The sequence below is a fragment of the Rosa chinensis genome, chromosome 1, assembly GCF_002994745.2.
Source record: "Rosa chinensis cultivar Old Blush chromosome 1, RchiOBHm-V2, whole genome shotgun sequence".
Classification (NCBI taxonomy): domain Eukaryota; kingdom Viridiplantae; phylum Streptophyta; class Magnoliopsida; order Rosales; family Rosaceae; genus Rosa; species Rosa chinensis.
Genome location: NC_037088.1, coordinates 31,402,015 through 31,419,757, shown reverse-complemented (window position 1 = coordinate 31,419,757; position 17,743 = coordinate 31,402,015). Strand labels below are relative to the sequence as shown.

The 17,743-nt window shown below is 35.1% G+C and overlaps 1 protein-coding gene and 1 pseudogene across 1 annotated transcript; both read left to right on the top strand.

Moving 5' to 3' along the window:
• Positions 1-3,014: 3,014 nt before the first annotated feature.
• Positions 3,015-4,698, top strand: LOC112193482 (annotated as a pseudogene).
• Positions 4,699-15,827: 11,129 nt separating this feature from the next.
• Positions 15,828-16,540, top strand: LOC112177599 (cold and drought-regulated protein CORA-like). The gene is made up of 2 exons (XM_024315883.2): positions 15,828-16,011; positions 16,122-16,540. Exons 1-2 carry the CDS (start codon positions 15,903-15,905, stop codon positions 16,307-16,309), a joined length of 297 nt encoding a protein of 98 aa, XP_024171651.1. The 5' UTR covers positions 15,828-15,902; the 3' UTR covers positions 16,310-16,540.
• The last annotated feature ends 1,203 nt before the right edge of the window (positions 16,541-17,743 follow it).

The window sequence follows — 17,743 nt, the reverse complement described above, 5'->3', positions numbered from 1 at the left end:
GTAGATGAAGTTGACGTTCATATGTATTTATATGTAATTCTAAATTTCTAATAAATTGACTTTTTTCAAAAACAATATTTTTTCTCCTCTATCCCCGATATTTCCGATATCTTCTTTTTTCAAAGTACCGATAGATATGAAGATACCAATATTTAAAACCTTAGTTTTATCTACTAATGTCCAAGCTCCATTCTGTGACATGCTTTGAAGTTCATCTTCCATTGCTAACTTACATTTGTGCCTATTATTAGATTACACAGCTTCTTTCAATGTAACAGGATCATTTTCTTCCCCCAAATCAAACTCAATTGCAGTCAAATATAGATGATAATCACTGGATATTGTAAATTTTCTTGATCTTTCTGATCTCCTTAAGACTTCATGTGCTTCGATCTGCTGCTGGAATTTCTGCATCTTCATTGTTATGATTGTCATCATTTGCATCATTTTGATTTCCAAAATTGACTGCTTGAGATTGATTTTCAACTTGTGCTGCTGGTATGAATGCTTCACCTTGTGCTGCTAGTATGAGTGATTCACTAATCATCCGTGTTTCAGGTGGCATAAATTCTGGAAAAATGAATCAATCTTCCATGTTGTTATACATTTGAACAATACTAGTCCTCACATTCACATCTTCATTCTGATCATACATTTCATAATAGATGGTTGCTCTATGTGTCTCAAAAATCCTGTTGATTCTTGAACAGCAGTAAAATTTGAATCCTTTTGACTTCTCTAATAACCAATAAAATATGAACTTATTGATTTTGAATCAAGCTTGTCATTTTCTCCATTGTGTTAATTTGATTAATGCTCATTAGAAAATGCATGGCTGGAATGAAATTAATCTAAATCAGTCATTCAACATATATTCCAATTTGATTATATATATACTAGAATTATATGCATATCCCAAATGTTAATTCATATAGAATAAACATTTCAAATGAATCACATATAGATAAATAAATAAACATATATCATGTTCAAGATGCTGGTATCATTTGTGATACACTTGTCTCTAATGATATATTTATGAATGTTCATTATCATACATATGTTAAACCAGAAAGTCTAATCTTGATATCCAACGACCACTTCGGAAGTTAGATTGTAATTTAAACTTTCAAGTTTTCTTCATATTTTCTTCTATGAATGTATGTTCATAGATATACATTACAACTATTTTGATAGCATTGAATACATATGCAGAACACATTCAAAAGAAAATTTCATTTAGCCTATTGCATATATCAGTGTAATCATGGCTACTTTGGCAGCAATATGAATCTACATGAAATATGCAGCGTATACATATAACAAATAATCAATATATAATTCAATAAAAACAATACTCAGTTTATATAAATAACAGCAGTAAAATTTATTATCGCTTTGTATTTAATTGATATGCAGATTTATTTATATGAACAACAACATATCATCATCCAGTCCCAGGATATATATGAATTTTCATTACAATAAACATCGATCGAAATCTGAGCATAGTTGCTCTGATACCAATTGTTAGATTCAATATGAAACATAAACTTATAACTCAAGTATACTATCTCAAATGTTAGATAATTGTTATGAAATTAAATCATAAAAATAACTTGGTGGATTGATGCCATTATCCATTGGTGATCTGCTGCCGTTATCTATTTGATCTTCTCCTAGATACAGACCGTACCTCTCTTTATTGCTTGATGGGACAAACTCAATGAGAGCATTTTTATGTTCTAGCAGGGATCAAATACAAATTTCACTTCATTTATAAAGCTGTTGAACACAGCAGTTACATGGCAGTTCCTTCCATCAAGGAATTGTCAAAATAACTTCCTAATAGATTTGTGTGGATAACCGCACATTTGAATTTAAAATTCTTTAACAGATATTCTAATATATACACTTAATTCGATTACTTAAAAAGTTGATATATATTGGTTAATGTATTTACATTTGAATTCAAAATAGCTCATTTACATTAACTGATGCATATAGCATATAATAGCTAGTTCATATCTATTGCTATGCAATAGGTATGATCTCACATAAACCTGGCAACAACTCGAGAAATATAGACAAAAATCTCCTATTTGTATCTGGAATTGGTGACAGCAGCTAGCATATTCTGATCACTCGTCTTAAATTTGATTTATGGTAATATATAGTTGCTGCTGCTATTTTCTTTTTTCTTCCTCTACAACTATTAGTAACTAATGTTTCACATGATTAAAAAAAAAAAAACAGGTTTCACACCCTATTATTTCGTTTTGGCACTTGCTAACTATCATGTTGTGGAAAAGAGATAATATGAATATCCTTTCATTCATTGAAGTCTGATCAGGATGAGTGAGAACCTAATACATTCCCAATGGAGATGGAGACTATTAGGGGAGACCCGCGGGAAATGGAGTGAAGATCACCGATAATTTTATAATAACCAGGCCTGTCCTAGACATTGCCCCATCCTTAGTCTCACCTTCAGATGGACAGTCTCAACTCTTAGTTAACAAAAACCTCAAACTTGATATAGAGTAAGAATAATTTGCTGATTAATTCTTGAATTAAATTATATCGTGCCCTTAATTAATAGTCGTGAGTCATGATGACAGAAATCATGTGCATCGTTGTTTGTTCAGCTCTTCAACCATTAGCTTGGTCAACATCAAACTTCATCTTCATGGTATGTTGTAGTAATCCATATGAAATAGTAGTTTATTTTTTCTTTTTGATAAGAATGTTTATAATTTATTGTTTATCCAACATTGCTTTCCTCATCAGTTCCCTACAGATAAGTTTGTTTTGATATAGTCCTTTTCCTTGGTCTCCAAGTCTTTCCAGTCATGTTCAACTCGCGAGAACTTTTATATAATAAAAACTAGAGACATTGAGACTGTTCCTTTCCAATGCCAGCAGAGCCGTGACCTCACTTGAATTTGAGAGCTACTAATAAAGAATTCCAAGAATCATTAGTCATACGTAAAAGACTGACGGTCTCAATCAACTAAGCATGCTTGCTTGGGTTACAATATTTATATATCCTTTATCTAGCACTATATTCACTCCATCTTTTCAATAAAAAAAAAAAAAACATATTCACTCCCTTACCAAAATGAAGGAACCTAGAGAGTTGGTCTTCATCCCTGCCCCAGGTGTTGGCCACCTCGTATCAACCGTCGAGATTGCAAAGCTCCTCGTTGCTCGAGATGACCAAATTTTCATCACAATTCTCATGATGAAGTTTCCCTTTGACGACTCCAACCCCCAAGGTACTCAAGAAGACGACTACTCATCAATCTCACAGCGCATCAAGTTCATCAGCCTCCCAAAGCTGGACATAGACACACAAGGAATGGGACCCGACGCCTTCTTCAAAATATTTGTCGAAAATCAGAAACTAAACGTTACAGACGTGGTCACCCAGCTCACCGAGTCTCGGTCAGAGTCCAAGCCCCGACTTGCCGGGTTTGTCATTGACATGTTCTGCACCACCATGATCGACCTGGCCAATGAATTTGGGGTTCCTACTTACGTCTTCTTCACGTCCAAAGCAACGTCTCTTGGGTTCTTGCTACACCTCCAAGCCATTTGTGATGAGGAAAACAAGGACGTTTCTGAGTTCTTGGAGTCAGTAGCCGATCTGTCTCTGCCGAGTTTTATCAATCCGCTGCCTCATGGAGTTTTGACTGGTGCTCTTCTAGACAAGGAGGGTGCCAATGCATTCCTCAATCATGCAAGAAGGTTTAGAGAAACCAAGGGTATTTTGGTAAACACGTTCTTGGAGTTGGAATCGCATGCTTTGCAATCTCTTTCCGATGGTAAAATCTCGCCAGCGTACCCGGTGGGGCCCTTACTGAACGTGAAAAATGATGATGACCAACCAAAGTCTAATATCTTGGAGTGGCTTGAGGATCAGCCTCCCTTATCTGTAGTGTTCCTGTGCTTCGGGAGCATGGGAAGTTTTGCTGAGGATCAGGTGAAAGAGATAGCGTGTGCGTTGGAGTAGAGTGGATATCGGTTCTTGTGGTCCCTACGTCAGCCCCCACCAAAGGGTAAGATAGCTTTCCCAGGTGATTACGGAGATGCCAAGGCAGTCTTGCCTGAAGGATTTCTTGATCGAACGGCTGGGATCTGAAAAATTATAGGTTGGGCCCCGTAAATTGATATCTTGGCCCACCCTTCGATCAGAGGGTTTGTGTCCCATTGTGGATGGAACTCTACGCTTGAGAGTCTATGGTATGGTGTACCAATTGCCACGTGGCCAATGTATGCAGAACAACAGTTGAATGCCTTTGGGCTGGTGAGGGAATTGGGATTGGCCGTGGAAGTTGACATGAACTATTGGAATTTGGAAAGATGGTCGAGTGGTTTTGAGTGCACAAGTCATAGAGAAGGGGATAAGGCAAGTGATGGAGCAGGATAGTGATATAAGGAATACGGTAAAAGAGACGAGTGAAAAGAGCAAGAAAGCTTTATCGGGTGGGTCATCGTACTCTTCATTAGGTCACTTTATTGATCAGATAATTTTTTAACTTTTGATCCTAAAAATTATACATATATAAAGCATGAATGCACTGTTACACTGTGCTAAGCACAGTGAACAGTTGATTTTGCCCTTTCATTTATAGAAAAATACGAAGCTGCCATTAATGACAGTTCATTCGTGAGAAAAAGAGAATTTTGCCCTCATTTGAATTTTTTTACGACTCTGCCACTGTCCTTTTTTTCCTCTATCTTCCTCCCTTCTGCCTCCTAGCAGATCCACTGTTTATCACTATTCTTTACTGTTCATGTAACAGTTGAATGACGGTTTTGCCCCCAACTTTTAACTAAAATTACAATCTGTCTTTTTTTTTTTTTTTCAATTTTGCCATATCTTTTCAGTTTTTTTTTATATTATATTTTTTTATAGGAGAACAATTCTGTTTTATATTTGTAAATTTCTACAAATGATACCTAAAGTTGGTTTTTTTTTTTTTTTTAATATTAAAAATGGAAGAGTTTCATTAATCATATTTTTGTAATTGTAGTTCTCGCAAATGTGTAATCTGTTCAAGCAGCTTATTAAAACTTGTACTATAGAGACTTTGTTTATGAATCGGCCATAATCTGCTTAAGCTATAATCTAAAATTGTATTTCTCAAACTTATGTAACTATGATCTATTGCATTTTTTATCAGAATTACAAAAAGAATTGTTTAACAACTAAGCACTACATAAAAAATTGTTAACAACTAACAAATCCAATTCCCACGGCATCGCGCAGTTGCCTTTTCTAGTTATAATCATAGTTGTAACATGTAATTAATTTGCAAATGAAGAAAATAAAGAAATTTAAAGCTTTTCATTCTAGTATTGACAAAATTAAACAATATATCTCTATAAAAAAAATAGCATTGGATCACAAACCATAACAAGTCGAGAAATAGGGTTTCACAAACTTGCTTGTTGTAAGGCAAGTAGGAACGAGTGGTCATTATAATCACTTTTGTATCAAAACCTTTTTCACTTTGAGCCTCCTTTGACATAGGGCTTTGAGCAAAGACTACATTCTTGGTTGAAATAGATGCTGGTTGTTTTAGAGGTTTTGGTTAGTAGTTCATTCCTTTTGTTTTTCGGAAAAAAAAAGTTAGAAAAAAAAATTCTACCTTCTGGGGCTTCTGCCCTCCAATGACACCAATATTAGGGTTTAAGGCTGCCAAGGAAGATAGATTGTCAAAATTTCGCTGCATATATTAGTTGCTATATTGTTTCAAAAGAGAAAAAGAGTGGAGAATCAATCATGTCTTAGTGTGTCACTCATCGTTCGAGATAACCACTGAAATACTTGTCAAGTGCTTGTCACAATTTAAATCTGTGTGCAAGTCATGGTGTTACTTAATCTTAGATCCAGAATTCATGCACAAGAGAATGGAAAATATTATCTCGCAGTTCAGATAAGTTATGGTACTGCGTGGGGGTTTCAAGACTTTTAACTGTTTTAGTGATTTTTATTTTTTATATTTTTTTTATCAAATCTGTGTGCCTCTAATCTTCAAGTTCAAAACAGCAAAACATAGAGACTCACTCAAAGTTTTATGGTTATAAGTACAATTTACAATGTTCAAATGATATATGTAGTGCACTATTCAATGCTTTTCGCATTTTGTCATGTCTTTAATTTTCATTGTAGATGCATTTGTGCATCTTGTTTTATTTCATCATTTTATTTTTGATATTTGACATCGCCCTATGTATACTCTTCAATTTCATTTAATATAACTGGTCGTCTTTCTGTTAAAAAAAAAAATGTTTTAGAGTATATAAAAACTTGATTAATGAAACTGTTGAATACAAGGGCAGATATTGAGCCTAAACCCCCGATTACAATAAACATCTAGAGTATGTCCTGAATTCATATAAGGATTCTCTACAAAATTAATGTTTTCAATCATGCACCAACTAGCAAAGAGTGTTGTACTGAGTACTGACTACTCTATTTGCTTTGACATACCGGAAAAGTAACTCGATCACAACTAAGCACAGTTACTAATATCATAGTTTTCCTACTATGTTGCCGCTGAAAAGTAAATCCGACAGCACTAAGTTTCATCCTGCCACTAGGAGGTTGCAACCATTTAACCAAAATGGATTGCCGCCTCAGTAGTCCAAACAAGGCACCTAGAGTACACACACAGGACTAGCCATACAAAATAAATGCATGGACTTATTGCACGCTGAAGGCGAGAGAAAAATAATAAATAAAACTACAAACAAAAATAATAAAAAAACATAACCCAGGTAGGGCCCAAGCCCAAGCACCGACCCTAGAGAACAGAAGATCACAAGCCACTAGCAAAGCCTGACCCAACCTCATTACGGCCACGGCCAACGGGCCACCCACTGCACCGCCCCACCACTTCCGCTGGACCACCATGATTATCCTTTCATCTTCCCCGTCGCGCAGTGGAGAGTCACCAATCATTCCAACGTACCAAACTCATATTGCAACACAGGATCCAACCAAGATCGGGTTAGTCTGACCCCAGCCAAACGCCGTTGCCACGACCTCATCTCCTCCAGTCCTCCTCCAGCCCAGCGACACTGCTCCAAACCTCTAACCCTGCAACCATGTTGGTCCAGCTGCAGTACCAATCCACTATGATCCCAAACTCAGCCAGCAAGGACAGAACCACAACATACCAACCTCCTTGATCTCCCCTCCCATCACCTCCGATCCTCTTGTCCAAGACACAGCCAATGAACCCAAAAGGCCAACATGTCCCATTCAACGACAGTGTCACTGGATGCGCCACTGGACATAAAGAAGAGAAATTTTTGAAAACCCTTTCATCTGGGCATTTATGTTGGAGTGCTAAAAGCATCTTTAGTAGATTTTCTATCTTGGTTCCTTAGTTATTTTAGAGAGTATGTTTAGCTTTTAATCAATTTTAGCAGCTGCACAAGACTTCTAAATGGCTCTTCATTTTACCTTTTAACTATCTGACTAATAAATATAGAGAATGAGATGAACCTCTCTATTATTTTTAGAGTTAACTTGATTTAAGTCCAAAATTCACACTCTGTATTGGATGCAATCCACACAAATATTTTTTGTTAATTGCGGTCATATGACTCACCTGCCACATAAGATTTATTTCTTTTTCTGTTTTATCCAATTAACTGCGTACTTTTGCATTCCTATTGTACCCTTTTGTAAACAAATTGTCATAGATTGTCTTCATAATTAATATAATTAAAGAAGGTCAAACAGGATTTCATGAAATACTAAATTTAATTTTTTTTTTAATAATGTTTCCTAAAATTACTATTTTTAATCAAACTTAATTACTTGTACATTAACTTTTATCAACTCCTTATATATTGGTCTAAGCACATAACAATCCCAACTTTTCATTTTTTTTTTTTACCTAATCATCTCTTTTTTTTCTCTCCTTCCATGGCTATCTTCTATCAAACACATACTTCTCATTTTTTCCGTTTCTTTATCTCCTCGCATACCTATATTTTTTGTGCGTCTTCTCCCTTCTTAATTAGTTATTTTTTTATGTCTTATTAACGTGACTTCTTCAATTCGTAGCTACCTTTATTATAGATTTGGTAACATGTTTTTGCTTACCTTTGATATAGAATCGGTTATGATGTTAGTCAATCTTTGTCCTAGAATTTGATTAGACATTTTAGTCTATATCTAAGGTTCTTTTATTATCACCCACTTTTTCTTTCATATTTTTTAATATTTTAATTAGGTAAGGTTCTATATGTACATAATTATACCTTCCGATTAGATTGGTAATATATTTTAAGATTATTATTATTATTATTTTTTTGTGTTTCGTATGTATAGGTAGATCAAATCTCTACTATACATCTTTAAATACCTATAATGTAGGTATATAAGTATTCGGTATTTTTATGTTTGGATTTTTGTTCTTTTGTATGTATAGGTAGACCAAATCTCTACTTTACATCTTTAAATACCTATAATGTAGGTATATAAATATGTATTACATGTTTAGATTTTTGTTCTAATATTTTTCATCCTATAATATAGGTATATAAGTATTCGATATTTCTAGACCTATATTTTAGGTATATTGATTTCATAGGAATGTATTTAGTTTTATACGTTTGAAAATTATTCATTAATGAATTGTCGATGAATAAATACCAATTTTATTTACAGAATGCTTATGAATGGATCATAGGTGTATGAGATGACATACTTCATAAACAAAATTGAAAATCCCATCTATAATTTTTACACTATTGAGATATCACCTAATGTGACTATGCATGAGAAGCTGTATGTCATCTTTATCTGATGTTATTCCAATGACATGCTTCGTCATGTACACCCTTACATAGACACCTTCACATCCAAATTTCCAACTTTAGAAATGCCAACATACTTCATTTACAGAATGCTTACGAATGGATCATAGGTGTATGAGATGACATACTTCATAAACAAAATTGAAAATCCCATCTATAATTTTTACACTATTGAGATATCACCTAATGTGACTACGCATGAGAAGCTGTATGTCATCTCTATCTGATGTTATTCCAATGACATGCTTCGTCATGTACACCCTTACATAGACACCTACACATCCAAATTTCCAAAAAGAGAACAAAAGCATAGTCCTAGTTCCATCATACCTTACCTGACAATCCGAAACTTTTAATTTCATACCTTGCTCCTTTCATTTTTGTTTGGCTCCAAAACTAGTTCGGGTAGCAAACAGTCTCTTTTGAGTGCGCAGGCGTGCCAGCACAGTGGGGTGCAGTCGTCGGGGAGTCCCTTGACTTGACTTCTTCTCAAACACTGTGGACAAGGAGAGCACCAACCTCGTCACAAGGTTCTTTTCTATGCCTTTTGGAAAAAGACTTCTTGCCTTACGGATAAGGGCTTGTATTGTGATCTCTTGCGTCACCGAGTCGATACTTAATATTGTAGATTAAGCAGAGCAATCACCGGGAAGTAGGAGAAAGCACGGGGTTTGCTAAAGCGTGACTTTAGCTTCGCTGGGTTGTGAGGACGTTACCCTTGCTTCGCTGGTTTTCAACTAGGTTGAAGGTAGGTTTGCTCCGGAGAGGATTACTATTGATTGATTGAGAGTTGTTGGTTCCTTGTCCTTGAACCTGGTATTTATACCCTAGGGTTTCGACTGTTCCTTGCCATAGAAGGATTATTGATTGAAGTTTCTTATTCAATCTCTGCTACTTGATTCTAATAAGGGCTCGTTTTCCTTATGGATCTCGGAATGGGTGAAGCTATAACCCAAACCCAAGCGGGCTTGTTTCCTATTCAATGCCCTAAAGGGATATTGCCAAAATCACTTTTGGGCTCAAACAATTTTCTCCCAACTCAATTTCACCCCATCTTTTTCCCATATACCAAATCATTGTGGTTTCTTTTTCCTTCCCCTCTAAAATTAAAATTAGTATACTGTCTTGAGTTACTTAAAACTTGAAAAAGCTACAGCTACTTCTTGTTTAGTTAGGCTATGAGACGTTAACGATCTTTTACTTTCATCACTTCTTTCGTGAGCAAGAAAAATACGTCTCAGGGGCCAAGTCAGATCCCAACAGAGAAGGTTAGAATAATAAATATATACAGTAAAATATAAGGACACACCAGTAAAGTTGAATACTGGAATTTCTGCATAAAAGGCCTAATCCATCACAGCTTATTCCAGCTTATTCCAACTAAAATGGCAAAAGTGAAGCTCTTTAATTAGGACATGTTCAAGCACTTTTGCTCTGGATAGTTTCGGCAGTGAAGCTCAAAGATGTCCCATATGATACCATCTTTGAAGATTTCTCAAACAAAAGCCCTTTACTAGCTTCTTCAATACAACCCCATTTACATATAAGAGGGTTCCAGTGCTTGTGCACTATGGAAAATCAATTGCTGAATCTTTAGTGATCCTTGAATACATTGAGGAAACATGGAAACAAAACCCTTTGCTGCCCGAAGATCCTCGCGATAGAGCCGCTGCATGATTTTGGGCCAAATTTGGTGATGACAAGCTCAAGTTTCTTAGTGTAATCAACTATTAATTTTTTTGAACAGTAGGTTCCTATGAAGTTTCATGATCGATATAGACGATATAGTTCGATAAAGAATTCAATTCAGTTCACTATGTAATTATGTTTGTGGTTGCACATGAAGGTTTTTCCACACATTGTGGATGCCTTATGCAGTGAAGGGAAAGAGCAAGAGGAAGCTATTGTGAAAGCAAAGGAGAACTTGAAGTATTTGGAAGAAGAGCTAAAGGGAAAGAAATTCTTTGGGCGAGAGCAAATTGGATTTGCAGATATTGCGCTCAGATGGCTTGCACACCATGACACGTGTCTGAAGAGGTAGCTAACATAAAGCTGATAGCAGAAGATGAGTTCCCATTGTTATCCCAATGGCAAAAAACTTTTGCAGATGTTCCTATAATCAAAGAGAACTGGCCTCCTAGAGACAAACTTGTCACCAAATTTCAGGCTATCCGTGAGAGTGAACTCATTAGAAACTCCAAAACACACAAAATGGTAAACAAGTGATTATACGCATTTGGTTCTCTCATATGGCATCTAAGTTACAACCTCGAATGCCTTACATAACTATATGTGCAATCAACTCTGAGTACCATTGAGCATCAAACAAATTGTGTTTTAGCTAAAAGCAAAAAAGTTTTACCGGCAGCTCTTACAATCAGTCAATGCTATTTCAGAATCATACTCTAAATAGAATCTACCAACTCAGGTGCCTAGAAAGGGGAGAAACATTCATGTGTAATTCGAACTGGTTAGAGAAGAAAATCGATCTCAAACTCGGGGCAATATGCAAAGAGGAATAATCAAGCATGGCATACATTGCTTATTACAAAATCATGCCAAAACAATGGGTAATGTGATTGATCTCAATCTTCTCCAACTAGTTCAAGCTGCTTGTTTTTTGTCTTAACTCTACCTTTCACAGATAGGTTCCTTCTTTTTGAAACCCCTCATATGTGATATTAATATAGTATTAAGACAATGGTTCAAATCAATGAAGATCACATACTCCGATATTCTGATAATTTTGCAATCATTGCTGAAAGTTTCTAAGTTGTTCACGTATGAAAATGGGGAGTCAAGTAGTCATTTCCACTGGACTTGAAAAACAAATCACGTCCATTGTTGCTTTTCACTTTTCTGCAGAATTCAGATCGAGGTGTTTGAGAATAGTGTCTGATTTAGAGTACGTGCTTTCTTGTTGCGGCTTTGCTTGATATGATCTTAGAGACCGAATCCTCAGGACTCCGAACTGTGAAGGTTACCAAAATGGGAGCAGCTGAAAGAGTGAAAGGGCCTCATATGAAGAACTTGAGGCACCATGTCAACTAGTACAGTAAAGGCAGCACAATAGAACAAATTCTGGTGCATTCGCCCCACTTCACTATGCAACAAAGAAAGTCTAAGCTTAAAGTGGCTTGTTTCATGACAGTTAGCTCGGTAGTCTTTGTTTTCCTTGAAAGACTGTAATCTGAACTACTTTTGTAGCTAGGTTTTCTAAAGGATGTAACTTGTTTGCCTTCCAGCTAGTCTTGGTTTGAAGTAGCAGCTACATGTGCATTTCGAACTATATGTAGTTGTAATGGAATTAAAGCTTAATGGGATTCAGATAACATATGCATGTCTGCAGGATTTCCTAATTTCTTTGCCGCTATGGTATCATATTTTGTTCCACTAGGCTGCCTTCACAAATCCTTAAAACAACCACGATTCAAGTGAGTACTCTTAACATAATTAATAGAGCCATATCTTGAGTTTTTCTGATCTAAAAGATATAAACTCAAATGCAGTCTTTCGAGACTTTAAACCAATTACGCCACACTAATATGGAATGCCATATGAACCCAGCTAGAGCTCTTCCCAACCAACTACCAGTGTAAGAGATAATCTAAAAATACCAAGAGCCAGAAATTTTTTTACATGTATTTCTTCTCAAATGTTGCAAGTTGCAAATATATTTTAAACCATCAAAGTCCATTGAAAGAAAGGAGGGCAAAAGAAAAAAAATGACCATTTCTCGATTTGTGCAGATCATCTTCCGGTTTAGATGGGACAAGCACATGTGCCAATCGACACAATAAAGACTTAAAGAGCCTGCAAACTCTCAGGGCTCTCGATGTGGGATTCCTTTAATTCAGTCTATTAAAAGATAAGACCAGATAAAAGATAGAGCAAGCATGAAGTTATAAACCACATGCCACAAATCCACTGCTTTGGAGTTTGGAGTTTGGAGCTTGGACAATCAAATGATCAAACCATCATGGATATGAAACTCTTTGTGATTGTCAGTTCTTTGTGATCATAAAGTCGACTACAGTATATTAAGCCAATTCTTTAGAGATGGTTAAATTTTTAAACTACCATATATGCCCTTACATAATATAGATATTAATAAATAAATTATTTCTATATGAGAATAAGATAGTCAATTGTCTATATCATATTTCAAAATATTGCAATACCTCCCATTAAAAAAGGAGAAACTTCCTCAAAATCAAGAGAAACTGCCGTAACTTTTTTTAATTTAAAAAAATAAAAATAAAAACCAATTGACATGTGCGGAGCACATGTTAAGGGGCTAGTTCATATTAGATGTCTACATATATCATTTACTCTAGATATCTGAGTTATGCTAATAGCCTAATCTTCGGGTGCATTTGGATGAGAAAATTATAAAATCTATAGGAATTTATAAATGATGGAATCTTTAACTCGGTCAATCTAAAATTCTATTAATTGCAATTTCTATTGTTTGGTTGTATTTATTTAGGATTTGAAATGTGTAATAAATTTAAAAAGTTTAAAATAAATAAAAAATAAAATAGAAAAAAAAACCTTGTTTTGGAAATAAAAATTGAATACTGCCAAAGAATTCGTAAATGACACCTACTTTGGTGGAAATTGAAGTAGGAAATTTAAATAATGAATTCCTTCATTTTTTTTTCATAGAGAAATTTAAAATTTCCAATCTGATAATACCAAACGAGGGAATTGGCTTTTAGGAATTATGAAATCCTCACTTTCAATTAAATTTCATCATTTTTTCTCTCATCACTAGGTTTCAGTGCTTGTGCACAATGGAAAATCAGTTGCTGAATCATTAGTGATCCTTGAATACATTGAAGATACATGGAAAGAGAACCCCTTGCTGTCCGAAGATCCTCACGAAAGAGCCGATGCACGCTTTTGGGCCAAATTTAACAAAATTTGTTTAAAGAATGTGCAAGTGAATTAATGTTAATTTATATATGCTTTAGAGAGAATTCCGTGGTGATGAACAATTTTCTCTAAAACGTAGCGACTCAAATAAGCTTGGATCCAGATTCAAGAGCAGGGTGACTGCTTTTTCTGTACTTCCAACATTGAAGTGGCTATTACTTAGTTGAAAGTGGCGAATTCAGGCAATGGTGGTTTTGAATGATTATGACCGAGTTTCTCTTATCAAGGGTGAGGACCGATGCGATTGGGGGGGGGGGGGGGGGGGGGGGTGGTGGTGGTGGTGTTGGGGGAGTCCTTAGGGCAAGTTTTGGACCTTGATGAGTAGGAGTCTAGAGTCCACTTAGTCAAATCAGTCTAGTATTAATTTTATGTCATTTCTTACTATAAAGGTTTATTTTAGCTAAACAATCAGCAACTGAAGTTTGCTTCTTTCATGATTGTGATAATTAAAAATAAAATAAAAAACAAAAAACCTTTTCAAAAGCTTCAGAAAGAGCCTAAGCAACAGCTTCTACAATCTTTCTATGATCTTCAAACATGTTGTCTATAAACACGGGCAGTACATAGCCATATATAATCATGAATAAGGTCTTTTCTTTTCTTTTTAATTTTCTTTTGACATATGGAGTTGAGTGAATTTACAAATGTCCCATAGTATGAAAATGACGTGAGTGAAAAATTACAAATTCTAAATATATAGTACCTACGTACCCTACAGTGGGAGTGATTACGTAGATGCACGTGGTCATAGTTTCAACTAATGCAAATCCAATTATGTCCAATTAAAAGAATCCCGTGTGCTCTATATTATCATCAACGGGGTATACCTTCCCATATTTAATGACTTAGTGACGTAAGGAGGGACGTGTATTGCACATGATCCATAGTTTCATACGATAGATTTTATTTTCGAATTTTGAACATTCCACATGTTTTTGTATCTGGCCTTGCGTGACATGCGCACAAAGTTTGTCAACATAACAATGTGAAGTGCTCGCCACTTCAAACGACTAAATGCGGCTATATTGTCCTCTTATATACTACCTCTTCTTTCCAACCATTAAGTATGGACGGTAAAAATGATATTTTGTTATGTACGTAGCCACAATTATAGGGTTGAGAAGTAACATGTGATGCCATTTTTTTTGTAAATTCGATGTTATTTTAATCCCTCAACTTATTATATTTTATCTATTTTATCAGTTAATATATGCGATCACATGCTCTGCATGTGTCCGAAAAAATTTTCATTGTTAAAAATAGATTCAGTGGTAGTTATTGCAGAAAGAAAATAGTATGAGAGAAAAGTGAGGTTGTAGAATCATTTCTTTTCAATTTTCTAATAAAAATATATTTTATAATTGTCCTATTTATTCTTGTAATTTAATTTATTCTTAAAGTTTTTTAATATTTCAGGGTTAAATCTGTTAAAATTTTCAATTTTGGCTAACAAAATTTCTTCTCTTAATAATAGTACACACACACATACATGCCTTCTATAGTTCTATGCTAAGGAGGTCTTTAACTTAACTTAAGAAACGAATTTTTAAATTTTGACCACTTTTCAATCGTCAATTCACATATTAAGGAATATAATTTCATATATATATATATATATTTATGTATAATTTGATGGCCTAATATGAAAAATGGATGGTTTATACTTTATAGTAAAAGATCTTTCATATTCACTCTGGACACTGATACTAAGAAAGAGAATACCTGAAACTTCACTCAGTTTTCCACATCCCTTGAAATCTTATTCGATTAGGACTTCAGATGGAGTAACTAACACGTATATTGACTATGTGGACTCAAATTCTTACTTAATTGAAACCTACTCCTATTAACCTTATCAACAAAACCTACTCAAATAGTAAGTTTATACATTTTCTTTCAAAAAAACTAGTTTATACTTTCTTCTCAAAACAGAAAAAGAAAAAGAAAAAGAAGGAGACTGTGGGTCTCACAAATTGATCACTCTTCTCCCACGTACTCGATCACTCTTCCAGGCCAAGAAGTCTATAAATAGGGAGGGCCAAGCTTCAAGAACTTCACTCAGAAATCAATCACCTCTTGCATACCTTCCTTCAAACTCTGAGCAATCAAGAGAGATCGAGATGGCATTCTCAAAGACTTTTCTTCTTGTCGCCCTTGCCTTTGCTGTTCTCCTTATCTCTGCTGAGGTCTCGGCTCATCGTGACCTAGCTGAGGCTACCACTACTACTCGTGAGTTTCTCACTTTCTTAATCAACCAGTTTCGAATTACATGTTATAATTGAACTTGTATTATATTTCTTTTCCATCCCTTTCTAACGTATAGATTTTTTCGAGTGTAGAAAAAGCCAACACTGACGGTTACCACGGCGGAGGATATGGACATGGAGGCGGAGGATATGGACATGGAGGACATGGAGGCGGAGGATACGGACATGGAGGACATGGAGGAGGAGGATATGGACATGGTGGAGGCGGAGGACATGGAGGACATGGACCTCATGCTGTTGAGACTGAAACTGAGAACTAGATGATGATGACCCTTTGTATGCATGCAGTTGTGTGTATATTGCACTATTGCAGGCGTACGTACCTGATGCAAGTCTATTAATATGGAAGCAGTAGTAGCTTGTTTCGAATAAATAATATGTATTGGTTGAGCAGTTCATCAAACTCTCAATCGATCATATCTTTGTAATATGATCCTCGTATCTTCATGTTATGAACAATCTATATATGTTCCACTTAAATTAGCTGAATTCATGCTTGACTACCTCAATAAATATATATTACAAACTCCAAATCAGAGAGTGTGGGAAAAATAAATAAATAAATAAATTGAGAGTGCACCTAATAACAATTTAAAGAGAATATATAATGCCTGCCAGCTCAAAGGTTAATGTAGTTTTATAAAGTTCTTGATGAAAGCACCAATTTGTATACAGAAAACTGTACTTTACAGTGCAATATTTGAATGACGAAAGTCTATAGTTGAAGAGTAGCTTAGGGTTTAGTGTGCATAATTTGCAGAGTATTTTAGATCGATCCAGATAAGCTCAAGACATAATAACAATCGTTACATCAAAACAAACTTTTCTGGTCGATGACAGGATCTCTAAATTTAACCGTTGAAATTTGACCGTTCTTCCTCGTATAGCTATTGCATGCAATCTGACAAGAAAGTTTTTTTTTTTTTTTTTTTCCACAAATTAACTCCCAAAGCCTACTCCCTCCCCTCGACCAACAACGGAAATAAGTATGCCTAGAAGTTGAAATTCATTAGAGCTTATAAAACATTATCACTTATATCTAAAACTAACATTACTGTGGATGATCTCACAAAGAATGGTCATGATTTACGAGACATATATAGTGTAGAGAGAGAGAGAGACAGAGAGGTTTTCTCTTAAATGCACTCCCTACTTTTTATTTTTAATTTCTATTATATGTTGTTGTAAAGGTTTTTCTTTATAGTACATGAGTATTTTTAGTGAGACATTCAAATTTAATAATTGGAATGAGAAACCGCACTGAAGCGAACCAAATTGAATTGATTTACAAAGGTTAATCAAAACAAACCCAAACCGATGCTTGTAAAACTTTTTTGGTTAGTACTTAAGAAAAATTAAAAAAAAAAAATTTAAAAATTAAAAAAAAAAACTTAACCAAAAGCATATAAAAGTTATATAAATATTAGATAGGGTTGATTATTATAAGCTTTAGTTTCTATTATAAGCTCTCAAACACTGAGTCTTGTTCCCCCGGTCAGCTACTGACCATGGATCATTTGGTCAATCATTGTCCGATTTTAATCGGACGGCTGACAGATAAGTGATGAAATCTGTCAGCCATCCGATTTCAATCGGACAGTGACTGACCAAATGATTCATGATCAGTAGCTGACCAGGGGATCATGGGTGCTCAAACACTATATAATTGTCCATAATTTACTATATACTATTTC

What these genes read in the sequence shown, in the direction of transcription:
- LOC112177599 (XM_024315883.2), top strand. Translation starts at nt 15,903, where the DNA reads ATGGCATTCTCAAAGACTTTTCTTCTTGTCGCCCTTGCCTTTGCTGTT. An exon ending in TGAGGCTACCACTACTACTC is followed by an intron (nt 16,012 to 16,121) that starts GTGAGTTTCTCA and finishes TTTCGAGTGTAG; the next exon opens with AAAAAGCCAACACTGACGGT.